This window comes from Chinchilla lanigera, unplaced genomic scaffold (assembly GCF_000276665.1).
Source record: "Chinchilla lanigera isolate Chin_1 unplaced genomic scaffold, ChiLan1.0 scaffold00037, whole genome shotgun sequence".
Classification (NCBI taxonomy): domain Eukaryota; kingdom Metazoa; phylum Chordata; class Mammalia; order Rodentia; family Chinchillidae; genus Chinchilla; species Chinchilla lanigera.
In genome coordinates, this window is record NW_004955438.1 from 16,237,472 (window position 1) to 16,263,873 (window position 26,402).

Consider the following 26,402-nt stretch of genomic DNA (forward strand, 5'->3'; position numbering starts at 1 on the left):
GCGCCCGGCGGTCCATGCCTCCGCCGCCGCCGCCCGCCGCCGGCGTCGCGATGGATTTCGGTCAGAACAGCCTTTTCGGCTACATGGAGGACCTACAGGAACTCACCATCATCGAGAGGCCGGTCCGCCGGAGCCTCAAGGTGCGCCCCGCGGAGAGGAACTGCCCTCGGGGCGCGGCCCGCCGACCCCGCCACCGTCCCGACCTCCTCTAGCGCCCGCGCCGTGTCACTCTCCGCCGGGTGCCCGGGCTCCCCTCGACGCGGCCCGGCTCCGAGTCCTGACCCCGTTCCCGAGGGACGGCCCCGTCCGTGCCCCTGCTCCGGCCCGGCCCCGCGACCGCGACCCTCCACAGGCTCCTTGTCCCCGAGAACCAGCGCGGCCCGGCAGCCGGCGACCTCCCCCTCGGGCCGCCCCTCCCCCGCCCGCCGGGGTCCCCTGGGCCCGGCCGCTTCCACCCCGGCCCACCCTTCGGTTGACACCTTCACCCCCGAACACCGGGGCCCATCCCCTTCCCGCCGCGCTGCCGACCACATTCAGCTCGGATCCCCGTTCCCTGGGCAGCCCGGCGTCCCTCTACTCACGACTGGCGCCCAGAGTCGTCTCTGTCCCCGTCTTCAAAGCCCTCTCAACCCTTTGCTCCCAACCTGAGTCGCCGCCCTTCTTTCCCCCCAGCCCCTCCAGGACTGTGGCTCCCAGCCCCCTTGAGGAGCCCACGTTCCGCCAGTTCCCCCTGCCCCAATTCGCTCCCCCACCCCGCAGAGTCATCTTCCCAGCCTCCCAGCGGTTCCAGCCCCCACCGCCGGCAAATTTAGTTTAGGGACACCCCCCTCCCCTCCGCCTCCCTCCTGTCCAGTCTCCTTTAGAGCTTCTCACTCCCACCTGCCGCAATGTCTCCAACCTTTGATTTCCTTCCAACCTCAGAGTTTAATCCCATCCCTCCCCCACTCCAGCTCTGGTCCTTTTCATTCCCACTCGGTTGCAGTCTCGTTCGCCCCTCTTTTAGCATTTCCTAGGGTGGGTGAGTCTTGGGGTATTGGAGGTAAAAGTGTGTGTGTATACATACACATATATAACGTATGCATTGGTATTATATATGAAATTGATTACAGCGAGGTTCTGAAGCCACAATGTGATTTTCAAGCTGCGGTCTAGAAGCTGGAAGAGTGAAAAAAGAACAAAACACCCTCCACGCCTTACAAGATCACCCAGAGAGAAACCTCTGTGTCCCTAGAATCATCAGATCCTTAGTTTTCATTGTTACTACTTAATTGGAGAACTTTTCATTAGTCTGCACTTAGAGTGTGTGTGGGCTGGGGGCATGCCTGACCGGTGTTTGTGCGCCTAATTTGTATTTTATACTTGGCAGACCCCAGAAGAGATAGAGAGATTGACGGTTGATGAAGACCTCAGTGATGTCGAGAGGGCTGTTTATCTGCTCAGGTATTTCCTAGTCTTTCTTTGAAATTGTTTTTCTCTCCCTGTGGTGGCCTAGCTGAATGCTTTCTGAAATGTCTTGCTTCCCTTGAGTTAGGATTTACTTACCCGTTTGAACAGAAAGCTTGTGCATGTAAAACAGTTAATTATGTTATGGATTTGATTAGGTGTGGGTTTAGGAATTTGAGAGCCGAAATCAAAGGAGATGCCTAACTTATAGTATATTGTTTGGAGGAGGAGAAGCAGGACAATTAACTTTATCCCTTGTTTCTTTGCCAGTTTGGTTTTGCTCACTTTAGATTCAGTAAGTTTAGATGAGACTTAAAGGTATCCAGTGAATAATTTTTCAGTTCATTGTGTAGTGTGAACCTACTATTTACTATATAGGAAAAAGATCAACAAATTTGAATAAGCTGTGTAGGACACTCTGTTTATAGTACTTTTGCGATATGAGTTTTATAATTTTGCCTGAGAATTGCTTTTAAATTTAATTGAGCCTACTTTCATTTAAGTTTCAAACTCACAGTCTCCACAGGATTGCTTTAGGCAAATGGTGTTGCAAACACTGATATAAGATTTTTCTGAATTGTTTAAAATTGCGTTATAGATTTAGCTTCTTTAAAACTTATATAATGAGCATTAATGAGCATATCAATGAAACTTTCAGAAATGGAAAATTTTTCTGAGGCATGTGTGTTTAAAATTCTGCTAATTTAGAAATTTGTTAAATTAAAATTGTGTCGACTTGCACATGTTCTCTCCCTTTTGGTAAATTAGCCTCCACTTTTGTTTTTATCAGAATCAGATGTGGAAAGTGGGTTAGTTACCCCCTAGGATATTCATCATCGTTGTTTCCTTAGCTTAGGTCTACTTTGCTGATTTCAAGGCTCCAGCCAGTTTCTCCTGTGCTATTCTTGTTCATCAATGATGTTTCCAGTTCCATGTTATCCATTGAATGAGTCTATATGAAAAGGAAATTTCCTCTCAGGACGTTTATTTTCTTAATTATTCTTTAGCCAACTAGTGGCATCTTGAGTTTCAGCTCTTGACTTTAATCAGAGTATCTGCATGCCTACCATTGAGACCATGCCTTCCCACAATTCTGTCATTTAACATGGCTTCTGGATCTCAGGCTTTATCTTGATACCACCCCTCTCCCCCTTTCTAGTTATCTATGGTAGCATGCTCTGATCATTTCTACCTGTTTATTTAAAACTTTTATTTATCTATCAATTAATGGTAGGTGTCTTTGGTTTTTACATACAGCATATTCCAACCTTTAGCCGATTCTGATGTTTTATTGGGTTGTATTTGAAGTATTTTGTTCCTTAATAATTAACATATTTAAAGCGATAAACAGTAGTTGTCAACACTTGCCTTTTTTCCAGTTCTTCTATTAGAAGGAGGTAGGCAATTAATTCATGAAAGGTGGGTAAATTTAACATACAGCAGTTAAAGATTTGAAATAAGCCCCGGCTCATTCCTACTCAGTTCTTTAGTATGAACACTGGCTTAGGAAATAGAGAGTCCTGCTCTACTTACTTGTGATAGCAGACACCTTATTCTAGATATCAGTGATAAGGCTTCCTTTTTCAGGAAAGCTGATTTGTTTTCCGCTTTGCTTTTATTGTTGGTTACAGAACCAGGCCGTCTAAGTTTTCTTTATTTTTTCAGACGTAGGACATAAGTTTGACTTAGTTCTGGAACTTACAAAGCCCTTATAGAGTCAGATGGGCCCTGCCATTGTTAGAGAAGAGAGTTTCAAAAGAGATCCAATGTCTCCTTTAGTTTCCTGTGGCTCATCTCCGGTTAAGGAGGTTTGCAAGGTGCCCAGGAAGGGGAACACTAGTTTGGTTGTATTTGGGTTCTCCAGCTGAGTTCTTCTTTTGTATTCCTACCATCTCACCACCTCCTAGGGGAAAGCGTGTTTTCACCTTTGGGCCAGTGTCTGCAGGGATCATGCCAAGACTACCTGAAAGGGTCTTTCTTTCCTGGGATTTGCGGGGGGGCGGGGGAGAGCTGGGTTGTCCCACAGCTTTCTTCCACACTCCCTCTGTTAGGGGCTCCACATCTGCTCTCTTGTATTGAGCTTTTCTTTAGAATGCAATTTATTCCTCCTTAAGAATTTCTTCTTTCTAATGCTATAGAACCTAACACTGACTCCTGTTTTTTTTCTCTGTTCGAGCTTTTTGGTTTACTTTTGAGTGCTATACCTTTTCCTTTTAGGATATTTAATATTCATATATATGTATATAGATAGTCTCTGCTTTTGTGTGTCAGATTTGTTTCTTTAGTTGTCTTACTTTGCATATTAAAATGTTTGGAATATAATGTTAAATTAGAATTCAGAATCAAATGTGTAAGTATCAATAAGAAACCATTTTATGTTAGTGTAGATTCTAATAGCACTTAAATTGAATTCAGTATCTTTAAAAAGCATTATATTCAGAGTACTGTCATCCAATGAAAAACAAATCACACCGTTCATTATCTTACCCTAAAATGTGACAGGTCAGTTATTAATGCCATTTTCACAATTTTTTAGAGCAGTACAGTATTTGAATGCTTGACACAGATGAATTTGTGGTTTTGCATAAATATGATGCTGATATACCCATCTGTGGCATTTAGCACTGAAGCAAAACAGTTTTCCTAATAGTCACAGCTTGTGTCTTAGTCAAAATCATATCATACCATATTTTTCCTGTGTGATTTTAGCATATATTATAGGAATGCACTGAAAATATATGAATAATCTTGAGAAGAGTCTTAAGTATTTTACTGTGCTTTCATTAAGTTAGTCTTTGCATATATCTCTAAATGCCTAGCAGACCCTTAGATCAGACTTTCAGAATACTCAATAAGCAACTCCATCCTGGAGTCCTTCACTTTTAAAAACAGCTTTATTGAATTATAAATTGTGTGTGTGTGTGTGTGTGTGTGTGTGTGTGTGTGTGTGTTTTACTCTGGATTCAACCCCGAGCCTTTGCACTGAGGTATATCCTCACCTTTTTTATTTTTGATTTTGGGACACAGTCTCCCTAAGTTGCTTGGGTTGGGCTCAGAGTTGTGATCTTCCTGCCTCAGCCTCCCAGAGTACTGGGATTATAGGTGTGTGCCCCCCTGCTCAGCTGAGCCCTATGATTTAATGCTTTTTCTATCTTAATTATTTCCTGTGTGTTGTGGCCAAGATGTTTTTATCCTGAGGTGTGACAGCAAAATTAGCACAGTTTTTTTCTTTGTTTACAATTTCTTAGAGGATTCCTTCTTACTGTAGACCTTAAAACTTCAGTGCATGATTTTTTTTCTTTATAGAACACTCACATTTTTATGTAAAAGAAGCATTGCATGGTAAATCTGAATTGTCTTGTGATTTGGGGCCATTTTTAAATAAAATAAAGGTTATCCGAACACAAGAACTGCAGTTGTGCCAGATGGCACAGATGATGAAAGATTTCATAATATTAATTGAGATGGTGCACTATTTAGAACTCATGTATTGTTTATTTCTGGAATTTTCCATGTAGTATTTTCAGATCGTGGTTGACTGTAGATAATTGAAAACTCGGAAAGCAAAACCTGGAGTAAAGCAGGACTACTGTGGCATAGTCTACTCACCCATTTGGCAGTGGGTGGACCTGGGTTTGTTTCCACTCAGGCCTACACTTTTGAAGCAGCTATGCTGGCCTCCTCACTGTCACTCACAGACAGTGTGGTCATCCCTAACTCTGCCTTTCCGTGTCCCACAACACCCTTTTGTTGTACCTACCTGCCATTTATGATCCTCTGGGGCAGCCACACTCTTGCCTCTGAGATGGGCCTTTCGTAACTGCTGAAACCACTTGGTTACACCTCCGTCACCTGACAGTTAATCTTCGCTACACAGGCCTTGACTTGTGTGCATATGTACATTTTCTTTAACAGATTGTAACCTCTTGGAGGACAAGCCTTATTTTATGTTGTTTTGGAATTCATTTTGCCCTTTGCTGTGATATAAATACATTATCTCTTAATGGAAAGAAGATGACCAAAATGCTAGATGAAATAAGCCACTTAGGGTTTTCTCTTTTGTGTTGTGGGCAGTAGACTTGGGCAGACTTTGGTTATATCCTCGTCTCCTTATTCATTATCCTTGTGACCATGGGAAAGGAACTTACAGTTTTTGAGCCCTGGTTTTTTCATCTGTAAAGTGGAAACGGTAATCTTGCTTTCCCAGAGTGCTTGTAGTACACGTGGAACAGCTGGCACAGAGTGGGTACCCAGTTAACGTTCATCCTTTTCTGTCGCCTTTCTAGCTTCCTAGCTACTTAAGTGCTTGAGAGGAGAATGGTATTATTTTTTCCTTCTAATCATTTAATAAAGTAACAAACAAGTAAATATGTCAACTGAAGTTTGTGATAGATTTCCACTGACTTCCTTTACTAATAATACTTATCAGAAATCAGACTCTTCACACGGTATAATGAAGCATTTTTAACTGAGTGATAGTATGGCAGCGTGTTTTGCAGGATTATATCTTCGCGAATGATTCTCTTAAGCAGTATTTACTTTTTATATTATTCATTAAATGTGTTGTTTAATGTACCTAATCCAGTTTGTATCTTGCTTGCTATTAAATTAACTTTTGAGTTTTTTTTTTTTTTTTTGGTTTTTCTTTGGTACCGGGAACCGAACTCACGACCTTGCGCTTGCCAGGCAGGCGCTTTGCCGCTGAGCTAAATTCCCAGCCCCTAACTTTTGAGTTTTAAATTGTTTCTCACTTTATGCTGTGATTTTCAAAACATTTTGCATTTTATCTCCCAGGGATGTCACATAATAAAGTACATCTATAGTTGGGGCTGGTTTCCCATTTAATCAGCCTATTTATTTATTTATTTTAAAGGAGCAAGTGCTCCCCCTAGTGATAGAACAGAATGAGATTTCTGTTGCCAAATCAGTAGATGTAAACGCAGGGCTGTAATTTGTGGTCATGGCTAATCAGTCTGCAAGCTTTGCTGTCCTCTCTTGTAGTCAGGACCTGAATTGGGTGGCAGGGAGGGAGAACTCCAGTGGGCAGCTTTGTACTTGTCTAGCTTTTTTTTTTTTTTTTGGTATTGGGAATTGAACTCAGGACCTTGCACGTGCCAGGCAGGTGCTAGTTTTTGATTATCTTTCAAAATGCCTATCCCTTTTGTTATCTAACAGTAATACTTTGTATGAAAAACTCCTTTATGTGCCCATATTTTAAGAATTTCTATTTTCTCACGTTTCTTCTACTATTGTTTTGATTTCTATTTTTTATGCCTTCTGTGTTTCAGTGAAGTGTGGGGGAGGGGCAGGAAGCGGGGAGGAAGGAGGGAGGGAGAAAGAGAGAGCCCGCTCAAGTATGCAAAGTCCGAAGCTGTGTGTGTGTGGGGTGTTAGTGTGGGTTTTGTTCAATATTGCCTGCCCAATTTTCTTTAGTGATGTACAAGAGAAACTTTTTAATCCTTTACAGTTGGGATGGGTAGTTGGTTAGTTAATAGAAAATGGTTAAAGTGGGGAATCATAAAAATGATACATACCTTCAACATTTCATTTTAATGTAAACCTTAAGTCTTATTCTTTTGCCAGTCTTTTGGTGCAGAGCCATGACTTTTCCTTTCTTTCTGCTGATTATAGTTCTGAATCTGCTTTTGTGCCTAAATCACCCCTTGAATGCATTTGCAGTATCAAGTTGAGATTTCTCTAAAGTTGAGTGAGAATTTAAAGATGCTTTGAAGCAGCCTGAAAGCACAGTGCTAGGTTTTCATGATTTCTTTTTGTCTTTTACGAGTTGCTTTGTTCTTCCTTCAGTCACAGTTCTCTTTGATAGTTTTGTGGAGTTTTTCAAAAACTTTCAACTTAGTTTTCATAGCTGTAACATTTGGATTCATATATTTATGTAATATTTAATTCTGTAATTGCAATAACAGGGTTAGCATGTTTTTACAGAGGTGTCTTTTAACACTTCCATTCCCTAGTTGAGAGAGACATTAACACACGCTGTGTGATGACCTTGCTTCATCCCTGGTATTCCTTTCTTGTCTCTCCATTGAACTTAGTCTCATAGTCTGGTGTGTTCTTTCTTCCTCCTTATATACTTAAAAGAGAAATTAATGAATTTGGAATCTCAACTAAGTTACCCCTATAAGCATATATTTCCTTTGTTTTTAAAAGCAAACTTTGACTATATGCAGAAATACATACAAATCGTAAGTATACAGCTTGTTGAATTTTTGCAAGTAAGCACATCAGTTTTCTAGCATCCAGACCAAGATACAGGACATTATCCATTGGATCCACTTAGTAGCCTTCTTAGTAATCCTATTGTAGTTTCTCCAACCCTTTGCAAGGGGTGGTTACTCTCCTGAGACCTAACACCATAGATTCATTCACCTGTTTTCAAACTTTATGTACTTAGAACTACAGTCTGCATTCTCATGTGTCTAGATTCTTTTGTTCAACATTTTAAAAGAGATTTACCTGGATTGCTGTATGATCCATGCAGTGTTCATTTTCCTTGCTGTATGGTATTCCATTGCATGCCTATATCACCTTTTCTTTTTACTATTCTTAGCATTTGGCTTGTTTTTAGTTTTTTCCTTATGAAGAATGTTGTTATAAACATTTATATGCAAGTCTCTTAGTGAATATATACATTTCTTCCTAGAGGTAGAATTATTGGGTGTAGCATATTCATATGTGCAGCTCCAAAGATAGTATAAAATTTCAAGGATATAAGCAGTGAACTTCCTATTTAATAGCTTTTAGGAATTTCTCTTCTTTGTAGACGATTTGTTTACAGCATCTAACTGCTTTTGTTTCCCTATAAGAAAAGGAGTTTCGGTAAGTTTTTACAATTAGTGTTTATACTGCTAGAATGTTTGTAAGAAAACTTATAACCATAAGGTAGCCTTTTAGGACAAGATGTTTCATGAAGTACTATTGCTTTGAGAAAGAGAAAATGGATGTTGGAAGTCCTTGACATGTTTCCGGGGGTACCACTCCCAGTCCCAGAATCCGTAGAAAGCAGAGTGATCTCATGGGAGCTATAGAGAAAGCTTAAAAATAAAAAGTACATTATTTTCATCCTCTTTTAGTGATCTAAGAGTAAGAGGTCCCAATAACCATTGATAGTTTCCTACCACTTTGTCTGTAATTTGGTAAGCCCCCCCTATTATTATGTTATCCTTCTTTTACTCTTTAAAATAAATAAAAAAAAAAGAGTAAGAGGTCCTATTTTTAAAAAAATCACCCAGGCTGTCATCCTCTGTTAAGAGGATGTGCAAATAACTTGCCTTTCTACATAGAAATTGCAGGTATTTTCATTTTCTGTTTTCTTTTTGGACAGAAGGACCATTGTTCCACATATTAAGGGGAATATATTATGGATTTCAGCTGTATGTCTTCCAGTATTGCTAAGACCAAATTTCTTAGGTTCTTAGGTTCTTAGGTTCTGTTTTGGAAAAGTACTAGATCTCTGACTATTAGGGGTTTGGAGGTTTATCTCCCATCTCCTTTTCCTTGTCTTTTGTTCTGAGGACAACCACAGGAGGCATCTGTTTCTTTTTTCCTCCTTACTGAACCTTCAGAAGGCTCTCTTTGTGAATCAGTAGAAAGCAGAGTGATCTCATGGGAGCTATAGAGAAAGCTTAAAAATAAAAAGTAGATTATTTTCATCCACGTAAAAGTGACCCATATAATGGCATTGAAAAGGCCTAGAGCTTAATGTCATGATGTAATTATGAGAGAGCTGACCAAAGGTCTTGTCTTATAAATATAGCTGTTTGGTTACTTATTTAAAGTATTTATAAAATTCTATAATAAATTTGTAATGAGTTTTTATACAGACTTGAATAAAATGTAGATTCAGTATGCAATTCAATGTAGCTATATTATGACACATTTGTGTATGTTATTAATGTATATGTATATGTATATATTTCATGAATGGTTAATTTATATCAACACCCCTTGGAAAGTGGTTAAGTGAGACGCAGAAAGACTGAATTTTATCTTAAATGATAGCTAATTAATTCCCAGTAAAATTTTGGAATTGCAATGCTTTGCTCCCCACCTTAAGTTGAATTGTGCAGTGGTTTCATAATATTCCCATTAAGAAATAAAATGTTAACTGTACCAAGTTGTAAAAATCATAGCTCTTTAGAATTAGAGTTACATGAAAGAAACCACCAAATAAGTCCAGTGCTCTTTCAAATCTGTACGTCTTTCACCTTGGATAGTTTGGTTAGTTTAGTGTCTTTTTTGGACCATGTTGGCCCTCAGATCCGTGGAGAAAGTGTCCAGGCTTAGTTATTCATAGTCACCACTTTTAGCATAGTCTTAATAATACTGGTATATAATAACCATGTCAAAAATAATTGCAAAATCTAGTATATCCTTGTGTATGATGTACCTTATCATATAATTTTAGCTCTAGTCAGAGATGTTAACAATGCAAAAGATTTATAATGTATCTTGTAATTATTCTACAGTAAATTTCATGAATTTGTGTTGAAACATGCCAATAATTTGTTGAGTAGTTATGTCTAGGCGTCTATCAGAGGATAAACAGTATTGTACCAGCAGATAACTTGTATTCAAGGCCATACTTGTTTAAAGAATCAAATATATTTTTTAAAATTTCAGTGTGTAGAAGTTATCTCCAGTTAACATAGTTTGGGTGAGAGTAGTATAGAAAAGTTAGAAATACTTTATATTGAGATGTACCCAGATTTATTCTTCTATATTCAGGCTTGCTTGCTTACTTTGACAGACCTTGGGTAAGTTGCTTATCTTCTCTGAGCCTTCCAGTCTAAACTGGAGGTAAAAACAGTACATTGATTGTTGAAAATAGAGGAAGTGATTGGAGAGGGCACAAGGCTTGCTGCAGGGTTGTGTGTTCAGTAAAGGATAATCATTTCTGTTCTTTTAAATCATCTGTTTGCAGTTCAGAACAGATTTTACTTTGGAAAATTCCCATGCAATTCCCATGCAAAAACTCCGTGTAGTGACAAAGTTTTCTCTCTAGTTATTCTTTTAGGTTGGGGCATCCAACCCTCCCTTCTCAATATTTTGAAAATAACTTTACTGAGGCATAGTTTCAATAAAACATGTACACCGCTTGATGAGATTTGAGAAGTGGATGCTTCTGTGTGACCACATTCTAGCTGAAATGTAGAACATTCCCCTCCTTCCCCAGCCACTGGTGTTCTTTTGCAGTTAACACTGTACCCCAGCTGTAGGCAACCACTGATCTGCTTTTGTCATTACTGATCAGCTTTGCCTGTTTTAGAGTGCAGATGTGTTTTCGTGTCTCTTAGATAAGTATCTTAGAATGCATCCAAAAAACTGTGTATATCTATATCATGCAGTTTGATGAATATTTTCATATCTATCAATGTGTGAAGCCATTATAATCAGATGATGAACATATTCATCATCCCAGAAAGTTACTTGGTTTCCCTTTATCTTTCTTCTTACACTTCTCTGAGCCCCTCCCTTACTCTAGACAATCGCTGATCTGTTCTCTGTTACTGGAGATGAGTTTGTGATTTTTTTAGAATTTTATAGATATGAATAATGCAGTATCTATTCTTTATCTGGCTTCTTTCACTCAACATAATTATTTTGAAATTCATCCATAATGTTGCCATGTATCAATAGTTTGGTTTTTTTATTGCTGATAATTACTCCATTTAATGGAGATATACATATATATATATATGTATATCTCACATTTGTTTATCTGTACATCATTTGATGGACATTTGAGCAATTTCCAGCTTTTGGTTATTAAAAACCAAGTACCTATAAACATTCATTTACAAACTTTGTGTGACAGGTACTTTTCTTCCTCTCTTTAACGTCTAGGAGTGGAATGGCTGATGCTTGTAGTACAATATTTTTCTGTAAAGAATTTTGTACATTGTAGATTTGGTTTGAAAATGTTTGGTGTAAAATGAGTTCTATGGCTACATAAAAGTATTTATACATTTAAGTATAAAATAAGACTGAGATATCTGATGGAATTAAAAGTGTTGTAGAACTTAGTGGTATTTGTCAGCTGAATTTACTTGATAATAAAGTTATAAGTTTTTTGGTGATGCTTATGAACTGTGTTTGTTTGGAAGTACAGCTGTGAGCTATATCTACTTGAAACATGAACAGATTCACTAAAAGGGCAGCCTAGGCATGTAATGGGAGAGGGAACTTTTCCATATGGCACTGGCGATGGGAGGGAAATGATTTTCCTATATGGATGGATGATCTTACTTGGTCATGATGTATTGGTCTTGTTTTTTTTTGTTTGTTTGTTTGTTTGAGACATGGTCTCGCTGTGTAGCTCATGCTAGCTTTGAATTCACTATGTAGCCAAGGCTGGCCTTGAACTCACCATGTAACCCAGGCTGGCCTAGAACTTGTGCTATCCTCCTGCCTCAGGCCCCCAAGTGCTGGGATTACAAGTGCGTGGCACCATGGCTGGCTAGTCTTTGTATGTGTCCCTAGACTCTATTTGCTAATATTTTTGGATTATTTTTAATCTGTGTTAATGAGAGTGTTGGTGTGCAGTTTTTTTTATAATGTCTTAGCCTAGTTTTGGTTTCAGCATTAACATTCATGGTATGGTTTCTTATTTTCTGGAAGAGATTGTGTATAACTGGCATTCTTGTTGCCTTAATTGTTAAGGTAAATTTACCAATTAAGCCATCAGGGCCTGGAATTTTCTTTGTTCAAAGGTTTTAAGCAAAACATTCAATTATACATTTATAGGGCTATTTGGGATATCAGTTTCTTCATGAATGGGTTTCAGTAGTTTATGTCTGTCAAGTACTTTACCTCATCTAAGTAATCTGAGATAAAATAAGTTATGGACATTGAGTTATACTATGTTGATAATTTGGTTCTATGATTCTTTGATTCTTGATACTGATAATTTGTGTATTCTTGTTTTTATTCCTGGTTAGCATAGCTAGAGGTCTTTCAGTTTTATTGGTCTTTTGAAAGAACCAGCTTTTGAGTTTATTAATTTTCTCTAATGCTTTCCTGTTTTCATTTTCACTGATTTTTGTCCTAATCCTTATTATTTTTTTCTTTTGCCCTGCTTCGCATTTTTGTTTTTCTTTCTTGTAGTTTCTTAACGCAGAAGCTTCGGTTGTTCATTTTAGATCTTCAGAACTATGCATTGACTGCTACAAATTCTCTCTAGGATTGTTTTAGCTACATCTCACATATTTTAATGTTATCTTCATTTTCTACAAATTTTCTCTAGACCCTGCATTAGCTACGTTCCACTTATTTTAATATGTATCTTCATTTTCATTTATTTAAAAAATACACATATTTCTCTTGAGAGTTCATCTTTGACTCATGGGTTATTTAGAAATGTATTTAATTTCTAAATATGTATCTTTTTGTTATAGATTTCTAGTTTAGTTTAGTAATGGTCTGAGAATGTGCTTTGTGTGATTTTTTTTTTTTTTAATCTTATTCACTGGAGCTCTGACTTTGTTTCCTACTGTTCCTTCTTCCCTTGGTGAGTTTTCCAGCTATCCTTGCTGTTCCTTAAACACATCACATATACGCATACTTCAGGTCTTTTGCACTCACTAGTCTCTCTGCTTTTAATTTTACCTCAGATACTTGCATTGCTAGTTCCATCATTTCCTTTAGTTCTTTACTCAAAAGAGGGTTGCATGTTTATCTCAGATTATGGTACCATCATCTACTTGAAGTCAAGGTTAAAAACCTGGAGATATCTGGTAGTTTTCCTTGATATTTCAGCAGATTAAATCTTCCTTTTAAAACATATGAACATTCATAATATTTCTCTAGTTTTCTGATATACAAACTAAAAATAAACATTTTTTTGTTAAATAGTTTCCAAATACTTGATTAACAAAAACCTACTTGAGGGGAAAGTGTTCAAAATTCTGCTTTTTGTTTATTTGTTTTTGATGGTACTGTTACTCAATCCCAGGGCCCTTATGCATGGTAGGCAGGAGTTCTACTGCTGATGTTTTTACTCCCAGCCCAACGTTTTTACTTTGGAAAACATTCATTTCTTCTTTTGGTGTACTAGTAGGCAAATAAATTTGTCTTCTTAGTTTTTTTTTTCAGGAAAAATATTTCCTCATGTTCCAAAATAGCATATATTTGTTTACTTCTTGTTTCTTATTTATTGTACCTATACAGTATATGTGTGTGCATATATATTTATATATAAATTGGTCTCTGAACTCTTTTTTTAAATTAGGTAGTGAGAGATAAATAACTTGGGTTTTTCTTTCATTTTATATTGCTAACCACCTTGGGGACATTATTTAGCTTCTCTGTATTCTATCAATAAAATGAGGAATATTTCCTACCCAAGCTATTAAGATTCTTTCGTGTGCTTTGACTCTAAACTAAACCCACTACTCACCCAAGTTACAGACTTATGTCAAGTTATTTGTACATCCGTTTCTCCACTCCTTTAGAAAGATTTACTATCTCTAGTTTTAAGAAGGCTCTATGTGCCAGTCAGCTATGATTCTTTGGACTAGCCTTTAAAAAATAGTAAGTTCAATTTTTTTTGCCCATTTTAATATGAGCTGCTCTAAATCTTTGCTTTGTTCAGGTAAATGGTATAAGAATGGAATGATTTATCAAGCATATTTACAGTAAAAATAATTCCCTGTTGAGATTTTTAAAAAGTCCTGTTATACTCTATAGTTTCTTCTTGACTGCTGTATATGTGGCATGTGGACTTAGTTTTGTGGACTACATATTAAAATATTCACATTTTGGGCTATATATATCTTAATTTAAATATATATATATAGGTAAAGATCTATATCTATAGATATCTTACCTGATCTAGTCACTCACTGAACTATGTAGGATATAATTGACAATTATATTTCTGTAGATGTTTGTGTATTTGAAACTTGCTCTGAGAATAGATCTGAAGTACAGTTGTACAGTACATCACTTAATAACAGGGACACATTCAGAGAAATGCAGCGTTAGGGCATTCTATCATGATATGGTCATCACAGAATGAACCTACACAAATGAAGACACGTACTCTGATAGCTGGTATAATCTTAGGGGGCCACCATCATTGTTTACTGAAATGTCTTTATGCAGCATGCTCCTGTATTCTCACTACAAAAAGATAGGTATGTGAGGTGAGTATGTTAATTGGCTTGGTGTTTAGCAATCATGCCACAACATATTTTTATCAAAGTCTCATAACTTTGTACTCCATAAATACATATATAAGTGTAATTTTATAGTTTTTCAATTTATAATAAAAAGTACAAAAACTTATTTTGTGCACCTTGTATATATACAATTTTGATCAATAATACTTAAAAATTTTTCTCCCAGGTAACTGGAGAATGGGTAATTCATGTATGTCTAAAATAAATGATGGCTTGTGTAAAATAATTCTTTTATTATAAAGGGAATCAGGGAGACAATAGATTTGTCTTAAAGAAAACAAATGTGTATGAAATTAATTTAAGTGAAGTTATTTAGGGACCTATAAAAGACCTTTAAGGCCAATAGGTTTTTAAAAATCACATTCTTGCTTTGCAGGATGATGTTTTTACATGACAGTAACTAGCTTGTTGATGGTGGACAAGTTCCACAATCTGTAGACTTCACTGTCACGTATAAAGGAGGGGCACTGTATTTCTAAAGCCCTCTTTCACACCAGCATTCCAGTATTTTTTGTCCTTAGCATTAGAGAAAAGAGATCATTATTTCACATAGCATTTACAGATTCATTTTTGCATGACTGGTGAGCTTTTAAATGTAACTGATTTTTTTTTGCATTATATTTCTTCTGATTCAGTTTCTCATTTACAGTAATATGAGTCAAAGGAGCAGACAGGAACTATTAAGTGTTATTTGGGACTCTCTTTCTGGGTCAAATTATCTACGCCAGAGATTTTAGTCATCTCCATGGTCTGATTTCCCACTCTGTGACTGTAGCCTTGGCCCTTTCTTCTGAGCTTTGGATCAGGATGACTTGCTGGTACCCTAGCGGGAGCCTCCACCAAGGGTCTCTATCAAAATGTCCTGCTGCCTTTTCAAACTCGGTGTGCCCCAAACTGAATTCATCACTTTTTATCTGAATATGCCTCCACTTGTACTGAAAGTTGGCCATTCTTTTCTGTTGTTCTGGAGGGAAACTTAGGAGGAATTTTATCCTCTTCCTTTTATTACTCAGTACTCTGAGTACCTTGTCAGTATTTACTGTCTGACAAACTCTGTGCTAGGCATGAAGCATTATCATTGTGCTGGAGAATTCAGAACCACGGCCTGGCCTCATGTACGCTAGGCAAGTGCTGTACAACCGAGCAGCATTCCCAGTCCTACATAAATCTATTCTAACTTGCAGCTTATTCTTTGTGGGGAAAGGCACAAGTTTCCTAAACTCGCACAGATAGCTTCATTTTGGGAGACTCAAGATAATCTTTCTAAAAGTGCAATAGGCAATATCGTATATAGAGAACTTAAGAATTTCTGGACCCTTTCTTGGTTATAAACTTATGCTCCTGATGAGTGTCCAACTGAAGTAATATTGAGATTAAAGTTGACAAAGAAGAAAGTGAAACTAGGAGAAATGTTAGAAACTGAAGAATGACAAGGAATTGAGGGATGAGAAATGTAATGAGAGTGAAAAGTGGGCTTAGCAATAGAAAAATAGAAAGATAAAGAGTTCAGGTGCTGCAGATGGAAAATTTCCAGTTAATAAGAGCTGGCTTTTGACAAGAGTGGGTTGCTGATGGGAAGTGGATACAAGTCAGCCTAAATCAATGTTTATGAAACTCACTGTGTGCTACTGTACAAGGAATGGAGGAATGCAAAATTTGAGTGAAATACCTTTGGTTTAAAGGAGGTCAGAAACTGACTACTGGTCATTCACCTGATTGATGTTTCTACCCTGACAGTGGAAGATACTGCAACAACAAAGACTGCTAAACTTTTTATAACAGCAAAGAATGTTTGAGTACGTTAAGTTGTTTTTCTTTGGTTTAATATATTACTATAAATGGCTCTTTAAAATAGGTGCATCTCCCAATGGGAGTTAAATAATTAGTAACACTAATTTAGAATTTAAAAGATAGCTGTCCTAAATTCATTTATTTACCTAGTCTTACTTTTTTCTCCTCTTCCCTTTTTAGCTGCTAGTGTACAGCTTAGATGATTAACCCAGTTCTTTTTAGTTTTAGAGGCATGGTTTGCTGTTTCTGAGTGAGTATCCTAAAAAGGAACCATGTCCCAAAGAGCAGCTCAACTGGGGCAAAAAGGAGCTTGTGGGGGTCTTGCCACAATGGCTGTTCCTTGTGCCTGGATTTTCAATTGAAAGTTGTAGGTTTTGAAGTCTTAGGTTGTAGGTTTTAAAGTCATGAACTGTGTATTTCTGTTAAGCCCAATGCATAGGCTGAAAATATGAAATCATCATTGTTTTAGGTCAATAATTGTCTAAGGTTGCAATTTCATGTTGTTCAACTAGTAGCTGCTGTATCTAAACCAGGGTTTCATACACATTTTTTGTTGAGACACTGATATTTTCTTGTGGGAGCTCTCCTATACATTGTAGGTTGCTTAGCAGCATCCCTGGCTTCTGGCTACTAGATTACAGTAACATCTCTCAAATTGGGGTGATTGAAGATGTCTTCTAGACACTGTCATGTGTGCCCTAAAGGGGGTTGCTAAGAGGAGGGGGTCTATTCCTGTTTGAGAACCACTAGCTAATCTAGTTGCTTTCTCTTCTAACTAATAATGCTCGTATACGTATCCAATCTCTCTCTCTCTCTCTCTCTATATATATATATATTTTTTTTTTTCTGAGTGGGAGAAGGACCAGACATAAATAGATCATAGAAGTTATATATTTAATTTTTATGTTTGATAGTGATTAGGGTGATTGCAGTTTTTTAAGTTCTTTTGAGGGAGACAGGGTCTTGCTGTATAGTTCAGGCTGGCCTCAAACTCACAGCAATACTCCTGCCTTAGCCTCTCAAGTGCTGGGATTACAGGTGTGCACCACTACACCCAGACAGTGATTATAATTTAGATTCACTTTTTTTGGTAACCACCATTATGAACTTTATATTTCTCTTTTACATGATGTTACAACCTAACTAAAGCAGTAATCAGAAATGTATTTATTTGATAAATTTATTTATTTTTTATTTTTCCCTTCCTTCCTTTCCCACTCTCCCCTCTGCAGTTCACCCTATCCTTGAACAATTTCTTCCCATTTCACAATACCTATTATACACTTTGGTCTCTATTTACACTTTCAGTTTCTCACACCAGAGAAACAATGCAATATTTACATGTATGTGTTCAATTTATTTCACTTAAGAGTATGGTCTCAAGGGGCATTTACCTAGAAATATCTCGTTTATCCTTTTTTATGGCTGAATAATACTCCATTGTATTAAAAAACGCCACATCTTTTTTATCCATTCCTTGTTTGATGGGCATTTGGGTTGTTTTCAAGATATAGCTATTACAAACTGTACTACTGTATAAACATTGGTGCACATATATCACTGTGGGATGATGTTTTTATTTCTTCCAGGAAGATAACCAGAAGCAGAATAGCTGGGTCAAATGGGACCTGTAATCCTAATTTTTTGAAGAATCTCCTCACTGATTTCCACAGTGGTTATACCAGTCTAGACTCCCACCATTAGTGGAGAAGGGTTCCTTTTCCCCCACAGGATAGGGAGTGGCTAAAGCTGGAGATTGATCACACCTGTGAGGCAAGCCACAAAAACAAGCTGTTCCAGCTCCAAGACTGGGAGGTGCTCAGGCCAGCCATACAAAGTTGCTAGGCAGAGGGGTTGAAATTGACATCAACCTCCTGAGAGTATAAATAAATGGGCTATGGTGGTTGAGCAGTTCTATTCCTCCCAACTGGAGAGAGGGCTCCACCTGACCTCAGCTTTCTATCTTTCTTATTTCTTCATCCTGTCACCATCCTTCCCCCTGGGAACTCTGAGAGCCATACAGGACACGGCAATCGCCACAGCCCCTTCAGCATTTGTTATTGGTTGATTTCTTGATAATAGCAATTTTTTTTCTGGGGTAAGATGGGATTTCAGCATGGTTCTAATTTGCATCTCTCAAATGACCATTGATGTTGAACATTTTTTCATATATTTATTTGCCATTTGTATTTCTTCCTCTGAAAAGTGTATTCATCTCAGATGCCCATTTTTGGATTGGGTCTTTAAATTGGGGGCTTTAATTTTTTTTCAGTTCTTTATATGTTCTAGATATTAGTCCTTTGAGGGACAATGGTAAACCTCAAACTTTTTAAAAAAAGAACAAATCAAACCCGGAGTTTGTATGAGGGAAGAAATTACAAAGGTAAGAGGAGGAATTAATGCACTTGAGACTAAGAGAACAATATAAAGAATCAGTGAATCAGAGTTGGTTCTTTGAAAGATTAAATAAAATTGATAAACCCTTAGCCAACCTTATCAAACAGAGAAAAGAAAAGACTCAAATTCATGGGCCGGGGATATAGCTCAGTGGCACAAGCATCTGCCTGGCAAGTGCAAGATCCTGAGTTCGATTCCAGTACTGAAAAGAAAAAGACTCAAACTCATGTAATTAGGAATGAAAAGATTGAAATCCCAGTGGCTCCTGTGGAAATCCAGGTCATCAATACCTGCTTCGAGAACCTGTACTCTAATAGGTTGGAAAAAAAGAATAAATGGACAGATTCCTAGATACATGTGAATTGCAAAACTGAATCAAGAATATATAAAATTCTAAATAACCCAATATCAGTCAATAAAATTGTAAAATGTAATTAAAAACTTAACCAACAAAGGTACACCTAGGTCCTGATAGATTCACTGCTGAACTCTACAAGAAATTTAGGGTCTAATGCTACAACTGATGAAACTTTTGAATGACATTGAAAGGGAAGCAATACTCACAAAGTCATTCCTGGAAGCAAGTACTACCCTGACACCAAAACCAGAGAAGGACCCAGCCAAAAAGGAGAACTGTAGGCCAACTCCCTAATGATTACAAATGCAAAAATCCTCAATAAGATACTGGCAAACAGAATGCAGCAAGTCATCAAGATTATTCAACATGAGCAAGTAGGATTCATCCCAAGGCTGCAGGGATGGTTCAACATATGTAAATCAATAAATGTAATATACCATATGAACAAAGCCACAGACAAAAATCACACAATAATCTTAATGGACACAGAAAAAGCACTGGACAATTGCAATAGATGGTCTTTATCTCAATCTGATAAAAGCCATCTGTGACAAACCAACAGCCAACATCATACATGTGGTCAAAAATGGAAAGTTTTTATTCTAAAATCAGGAACAAGACAAGGATGTCCACTATCACCACTCTTATGTAATGTAGTTCTGGAACCATTAACCAGAGTAATTGGAAAAGAAAAAGAAATAAAAGGAATAAAGATAGGAAAGGAAGAAATTAAATTATCATTATTTGTAGACAACATTTTTACATAGAAGACTCCAAAAACTCCACCAAAAGACTTGCAGATTTAATAACTGAATTCAGTAGCATAGCTGGATAGTGGAATGTCAGCACTCAAAAATCAATAGCATTCCTGTACATAAACAACTCTGACACTGAGAAATTAGAGGAACAGTGTCTTTTACAATAGCATAGAAATGTGAAATACTTAGGAATCAATCTAACAAAGGAAGTAAAAGATATATTCATTGACAATTATAATACTCTCACAAAGGAGATGGAAAATGGTATCAGAAAATGGAAAGATATCCCTTGCTCATGGGTAAAAAGACCTAACAGAGTGAAAATGACCATACTCGCAAAATTGTTATACAGGTTTAATGCAGTCCTAATCAAAATACCATTAGCACACCTCACAGAACTAGAGAAGCCATTCCTTAAATTCATTTGGAACCAGAAGAGACCTAGGATAGCAAAAACAATGCTAGGAAACAAAAGCAAGGCAGGGGCCATCACAGTCCATGACCTGAAATTATATTGCAAAGCTACCATGATAAAAACAGCACAGTATTGGCAAACAGACCAGACCTGAGAACAATGGGACAGATTAGAAGACACAGGAACAAGTCCAGACACTCAGCCAGCTTCTCTTTGACAAAGGGGCCAAACACATTCACTGGAAGAAAGCCTCTTTAATAAATGGTGCTGGAAAAACTGGCTTTCCACATGCCAAAGACTAAAACTAGACCCATGTCTCTCACCATGAACTGAATTAAAGATTGAAATGGATTAAAGATCTAATATTAAAACAGAAACACCAAATCTGCTGGAAGAGCAAATAGAACTCTTGAAGACATAGGTGTAGGTAAAGATTTTATGAACAAAAACTTGATTGCATAGCAAATCAAACAAAAACTTGATTGCATAGGAAATACTATAATGAATCAACAACTGGGATCTCACCCTATTAAAAAGCTTTTACATAGCAAAAGAAATTACCAATAGAGTGAAAAGACAACCTACAGAATTGGAAAAAATTTTAGCCAGTTTTCCCTTACTTTCTTTTTCTATCTCTCTCTGACTTGTTTATAATAAGCAGTGTCAGCCTATACAGTATTATTTGTTTTGCTCATATCTTACTGCTGCCAAAGTCTAGTAACAATTTAATTTTCTTTTTATTACTAAGTAACTTGCTTATTTTGCTTGGGGATTTTCTCTTTTACTTAAAGTTCAACAGCATATCTCAGTGTTGGCTATACTGGATTTTCTCAGTTATATGATAATGCTTTTGTTGAAATATATTTTTATTTCACCAAAGTTTTGTTGGTTTAACTTTAAAAAATATCCTTGCTTTGGTTTTCTTCTCCTGACTTATTTTATGTACGTTGAATCTTCTTTGCTGATTACCTGTATACCTTGCTCAAATCCTTTTTACTTTTAATTTTTAATTTTTTAAAATGTTAAAATGTTCTTTTTTACCTTTTGTTTCTCTTGAGACAGTATCTGTTATTCATTCACTCTGTACCCTTTTTATTTTAGTTACTTTGCAGCTTTCTATCACCTAATTTCTACACTTTCAAAATCATGACTCATGGTTTTTTTATATCTTGCACATTTTCATAATTTTTTTTCTTGGGCAAAAGTAGTAGGTTGTTATCTGTTCTGTGGGCATACCTGTCTTTCATTGTCATTAGGAGTATTAGCGTGCTGTTTTCTCTCTCTTTCTGAAAATAAGTAGATGTGGAATTGGATCATGATCCCTAAACTTGCAGGTATGGCTCAGGATAGATTTCTAATTTCAGGGTTCTAAAGCCCCACTTTTGCCCTTGTAGGGTTCAAATTAGGATGCCTTACTTTTGGAGGTTCCTGGCTTTTTTTCTTTCCTGTCCTTTTTTTCTATTTTCTTTGTGATCTGTTGTTCCTATCCTGCTCAGTTTGGATTCTGTTTCCCAGAGTTTTTTCTCCACGTAGGCCTTTGTGCTAGGAGTTTTGAGAGTTCACAAGGATGAGACTTCTGCATCTCTTTCAGTTACTCCCTTGGACTTGTTGAACTTAACAACTGCAGGAGGATGTAAAACCATTTGCAATTTTGGCTGTTGTCCATACATGTATTTTTAGTTGATGTGGGAAATACCATCACTTCAGTATGGTGTGCCTTTTGAGGGTTTTTTTTGTAGTTAAATTTTTATTTTACAGCAGGCATGGTGGTGCCCACTTGTAATCCCAGCACATGGGACACTGAGGCAGGAAGATTGCCATGTTCAAGGCCAGCCTGAGCTACATAGTGAATTCAAGGCCAGCCAGCATAGGGAAACTCTGTCTCAAAAAAACCAAATTTTTTTTTTTTTTAAATTTTACTCTCCTTTTTGCTCTGTTTTAATGGAGAATTCAGGAAATTCCAAAACCTGTGTTCACTATTACTGTCCATCTAGGTGCCTTTCCATCAGTTTTTCTTCTTATATTTATATACTTTATTTTGCACAAATTTATGGAGGTATTACAAGGTACAATGAATTACATGTATTTAAAAAGCAAAATTTGTTAAGTTTTGGCATACATATTTGCTCATCAAACCCTTACCATGATCAAGATAATAAACTTACCTTTCACCATTTATTCCAGCTTTCATTTATAACTCAGCGTTCATTCTCCTTTTCTTATTCCTGGACAACAACTTAGCTGCTTTCTGCCATTATAGTTCAGTTTGTAATTTCTGTACTTTTAGGTAAATAAAGTATACAGTAATATGCATTCTTTTTAGTATGGCTTCTTTCATTCATGAGGATTATTTTGAAATTTATCCATGTTTTTGTGTGTATCATTCCTTTTCATTGCTAGTAGTATTCCATTGTATGACTGTATTACAATTTGATTAACTGTACATTTGGTAATAAACATCCAAGTTGGTTCCAGTTTTTGTCTGTTACAAATACAGCTGCTTTGTGTATTTGTGTCCAGGTGTCTGTGTGGACATATACTTTCATTTCCTGTGGGTAAATATCTGATAGTATTTGAAATGTCTGGATTGTTTTATAGGTGTATGCATAACGTTTTAAGAAATTGTGAAACTTTTTTGAATTGATTACATTATTTTATTCCATCAGTAATGTGTGAGAGTTTCAGTCCCTCATTATCCCTGTCAACAGTTGGTATGCCCATCCTTTATAATTTTAGTCATTCAAGTTGCGATGCAATGGTATGTTATTTTGGCTGTAATTTGCATGTACCGAATGATGTATTTTGTTGAGCATTTTTTTTATCTGTTTATTTGCCATTTTTATGCATGTGTGTGTGCACAGTACTGAAAATTTAACTTAGGGAGCACCAAGACACATCCCTAACTCTTTTTGTATTTTTATTTTGAGGCAGGTTCTCAATAAGTTGCCCAGGCTAACCTTGAACTTGCAATCCTTTTAACTCAGCATCTTGAGTAGCTAAGATTATGGGTGTGCAAAACCATACCCAGGCCACTTTGTGTTGGATATTCTTATTATTGAATTCAAGAATTCCTTATAAATTCTAGATACAAATTGTTTGTTTGACAGATGTTTTGTGAACACTTTTTCCAGTCTCTGATTTGCTCTTTCATTTTTGTAACATTGTCTTTATGAAGCAATATTTTTAATCATTAAGAAGTTCAATTAGCTGATATTTTTCTTTTATACCTCATACTTTTTTATCCTATTTAAGAAGTCTTTGTAGACTTCTTAATGACTGAAAGTCACTAAGATTTCTTGCTGAAAAAAAAAAAAGATTTCTTGCTGAGTTTTCCTATAAAAGTTTTACAGTATTGGCTTTTATATTCATGCCTGTAATCTACTTTTACTTATTTTTTGTATATTTTTCAGGTTAGTCAGGATTCATTGTGTTTATATATGGCTGTCTAGTTGTTCTATCACCACTTGTGACAACATTATCATTTTCTTATTGAGTTGTCTTTTCATCATTGTCAAAATTCAAATGTTCATTTACTTCTGGTTCTGTATTTGTACTCTATTTTTTTCCATTCATCTGTGTGCCAGTGCCAAACTATCTTACCTACTGAAGCTCTATGATAGATCTTGAAGTCAAATGGTGTTAGTACTGCCACTTTATTCTTTTTCAAATTTGTTTTGTATATTTTATATCCTTGGCATTTTCACATACATTTTAGAATAAGTTTATTCATTTTTATAAAGAGTCTGGTGAGATTTAGATTGGTCTTGTATTGAAGCTATCCTTTAGTTTGGGAATTTAGATCATAACAGTATTGTGTCTTTAATTCTTAAGTGCCTAATATCTTGCATACATTTAAGAGTTTTTGGTTTCTCTCAGTATGCCCTGTAATTTTTAGTCTACATATCTTGCATATAGTTTTCCAATTTTTCCCAATATATTTCATATACTTATGTCAATATAAATTGGATTACTTTCTCAATTATAATTATAATTTTTCCATTATAAAGAAATAGAATTGACTTCTATGTGTTGATTTTGTATTCTGCCACACTGCTAGACTCGCAAGTCCTGCTAGCTATTTCATAGATTACTGAGGATTTTTGCAATAGACAACCATGTTGTTTGTGAATAAAAAAAAGTTCAACTTCTTCCCTGCTAGTATGTAGGTCTTTTATTTCTTTTCCTTGTCTTCCTGCACGAGCTCAGACCTTGAACATAACGTTGATTGGAAGTGGTAGTGGTGAATACCCTTTTTTTCTGGTGTGTGTGGGGATGCATGCCTTCTTTTACCTCCGAGTTGGATGTTAGCTGTAGATTTTGAATAGATACCCTTTGTCTTGATTACTCTCCTTATTTCTGAAACACGACTCCCAGCACCCACAATTTAAGGGAAGAGAGATTTGTTTTGACTCATGTTCTCAGTCCATGATCATTTAGCTCCATGACAGGAGGGCCTGGTGGGAGGCCTGACAGATGAAGTCTGCTCACGTCATGGCAGTCAAGATGCAGGGTGCAGAGAGCCAAGTGGGGAAGCCACGGAGGGAGATACACCTGCTAGATCATGTCATCAGTGGTTTGACTCCAACCAGGTTCTCCTTCCTAACAGCAGGTTAGCTATTGCACCGCTGTGACCCAGTCACCTTCCAAAATCTCTACCTCTGAACCTATGTGCCATCTGGGGGACATTCTAGATCTAAACAGCAAAACCCTTTATCTGTTATAGGGCGTTTGCAGTATTTCTATTTCTAGTTTTACTAACAGTTTTAAATCAAGAGTAAATGTTGAATCTGTCCGATTTACATATCTATTCATATAATCACATCTTTTTGAAAGTTGTTTTTTAAAATCAATGTTGGATGACTTTTAAAAAAATAATCTTTTCACTTTGAAATAATTATGTATTCACATATAGCTGTAAGAAATAATACAGAGATACTGATACACCCCTTAGCCAGTTTCGCCATATAGCGGCATCTCAAAAAATAGTAGAACAATCACAACGAGGATTCTGACATTGGTACAGCCAAGATTATAAGATTTCTATCACCATAGGATCCCTGATGTTACATTTTTAGAGTCACACCTATTTCCTTCCTGAGCCTGTAACCCTTCTTAACCCCTGGAAACTGCTAATGTGTTCTCTATTTGTTTAATTTTGTCAAGAACTTTGTAAAAGAAATCATCCACTATGTAACCAATATGTAATGTTTTGTAATAGACTTTTTTTACTCAGCATACTTCTTTGGTGATGTATACTTACGTATGTAAATATGTTTCAATGCATATATGTGTGTGTGTGTGTGTGTGTGTATATACATATATATATATTTCTTTTTTGTTGCTGAATAGTAGTCCATGATATGGATATACTACAATTTGTTTAATGATTCACCCACTTAGGGACATACGGTTGTTTTTTGTTGCTGTTGTTTTGTTCAAATAAAGGTGCTATAAATATTCATTACATACCTTTATATGAACATAGTTTTTACTTCTTTGGGTCAAACATCCAAGAGAACAACTGCTGGGCTATGTGATGTTGCATGTTTAGTTATTTAAGAAACTGCCCAGCTGTTTTCCATAGTGGCTGAACCACTTTGCATTCCTTCTAGCTGTGAACGAATGATCTGGCTTCTTTGTTTTTGGTGAGGTCATCATTTTTATTTCAGCCATTCTGAGAACTGTGTAGTGATAACTCACTGGGGTTTTACTTTTTTCCACAATGGTTAATTTTACCAAACATTTTTTTGCTGTGCTTATTTGCAGTCATATATCATCTTCAGTAAAATGGCACCTTGTGTCTTTTTTCCCATTTCTAATTGATCATGTGTTTTTTTTTTTTTTGCTTTAAAGAATAAAAGAAGGATAACATAATAATAGGGGGGACTTAGCAAATTACAGACAAAATGGTAGGAAATTATCAATGGTTGTCGTTTTACATATTATTATCTACAAAATAGTTTCTCAGGAAAACAAATAGACAAATAATAGTGAGTTACAGACAAAAGAGGTAGGAGATTATCAAGAGTTGTTGTGCTGTA

At 36.7% G+C, this 26,402-nt stretch overlaps 1 protein-coding gene across 4 annotated transcripts in view; it reads left to right on the forward strand.

Moving 5' to 3' along the window:
* The window catches only part of Ppp4r4 (protein phosphatase 4, regulatory subunit 4), a gene marked incomplete at its 5' end in the record, with an annotated part of 95,071 nt that continues 68,669 nt past the window's right edge, over positions 1-26,402 (forward strand). For all 4 annotated transcript variants that reach the window (XM_005390366.2, XM_005390368.2, XM_005390367.2 and 1 more), the window contains 2 exon segments: positions 1-140; positions 1,367-1,440. In XM_005390366.2, coding sequence (XP_005390423.1) covers positions 15-140; positions 1,367-1,440 — 200 coding nt within the window.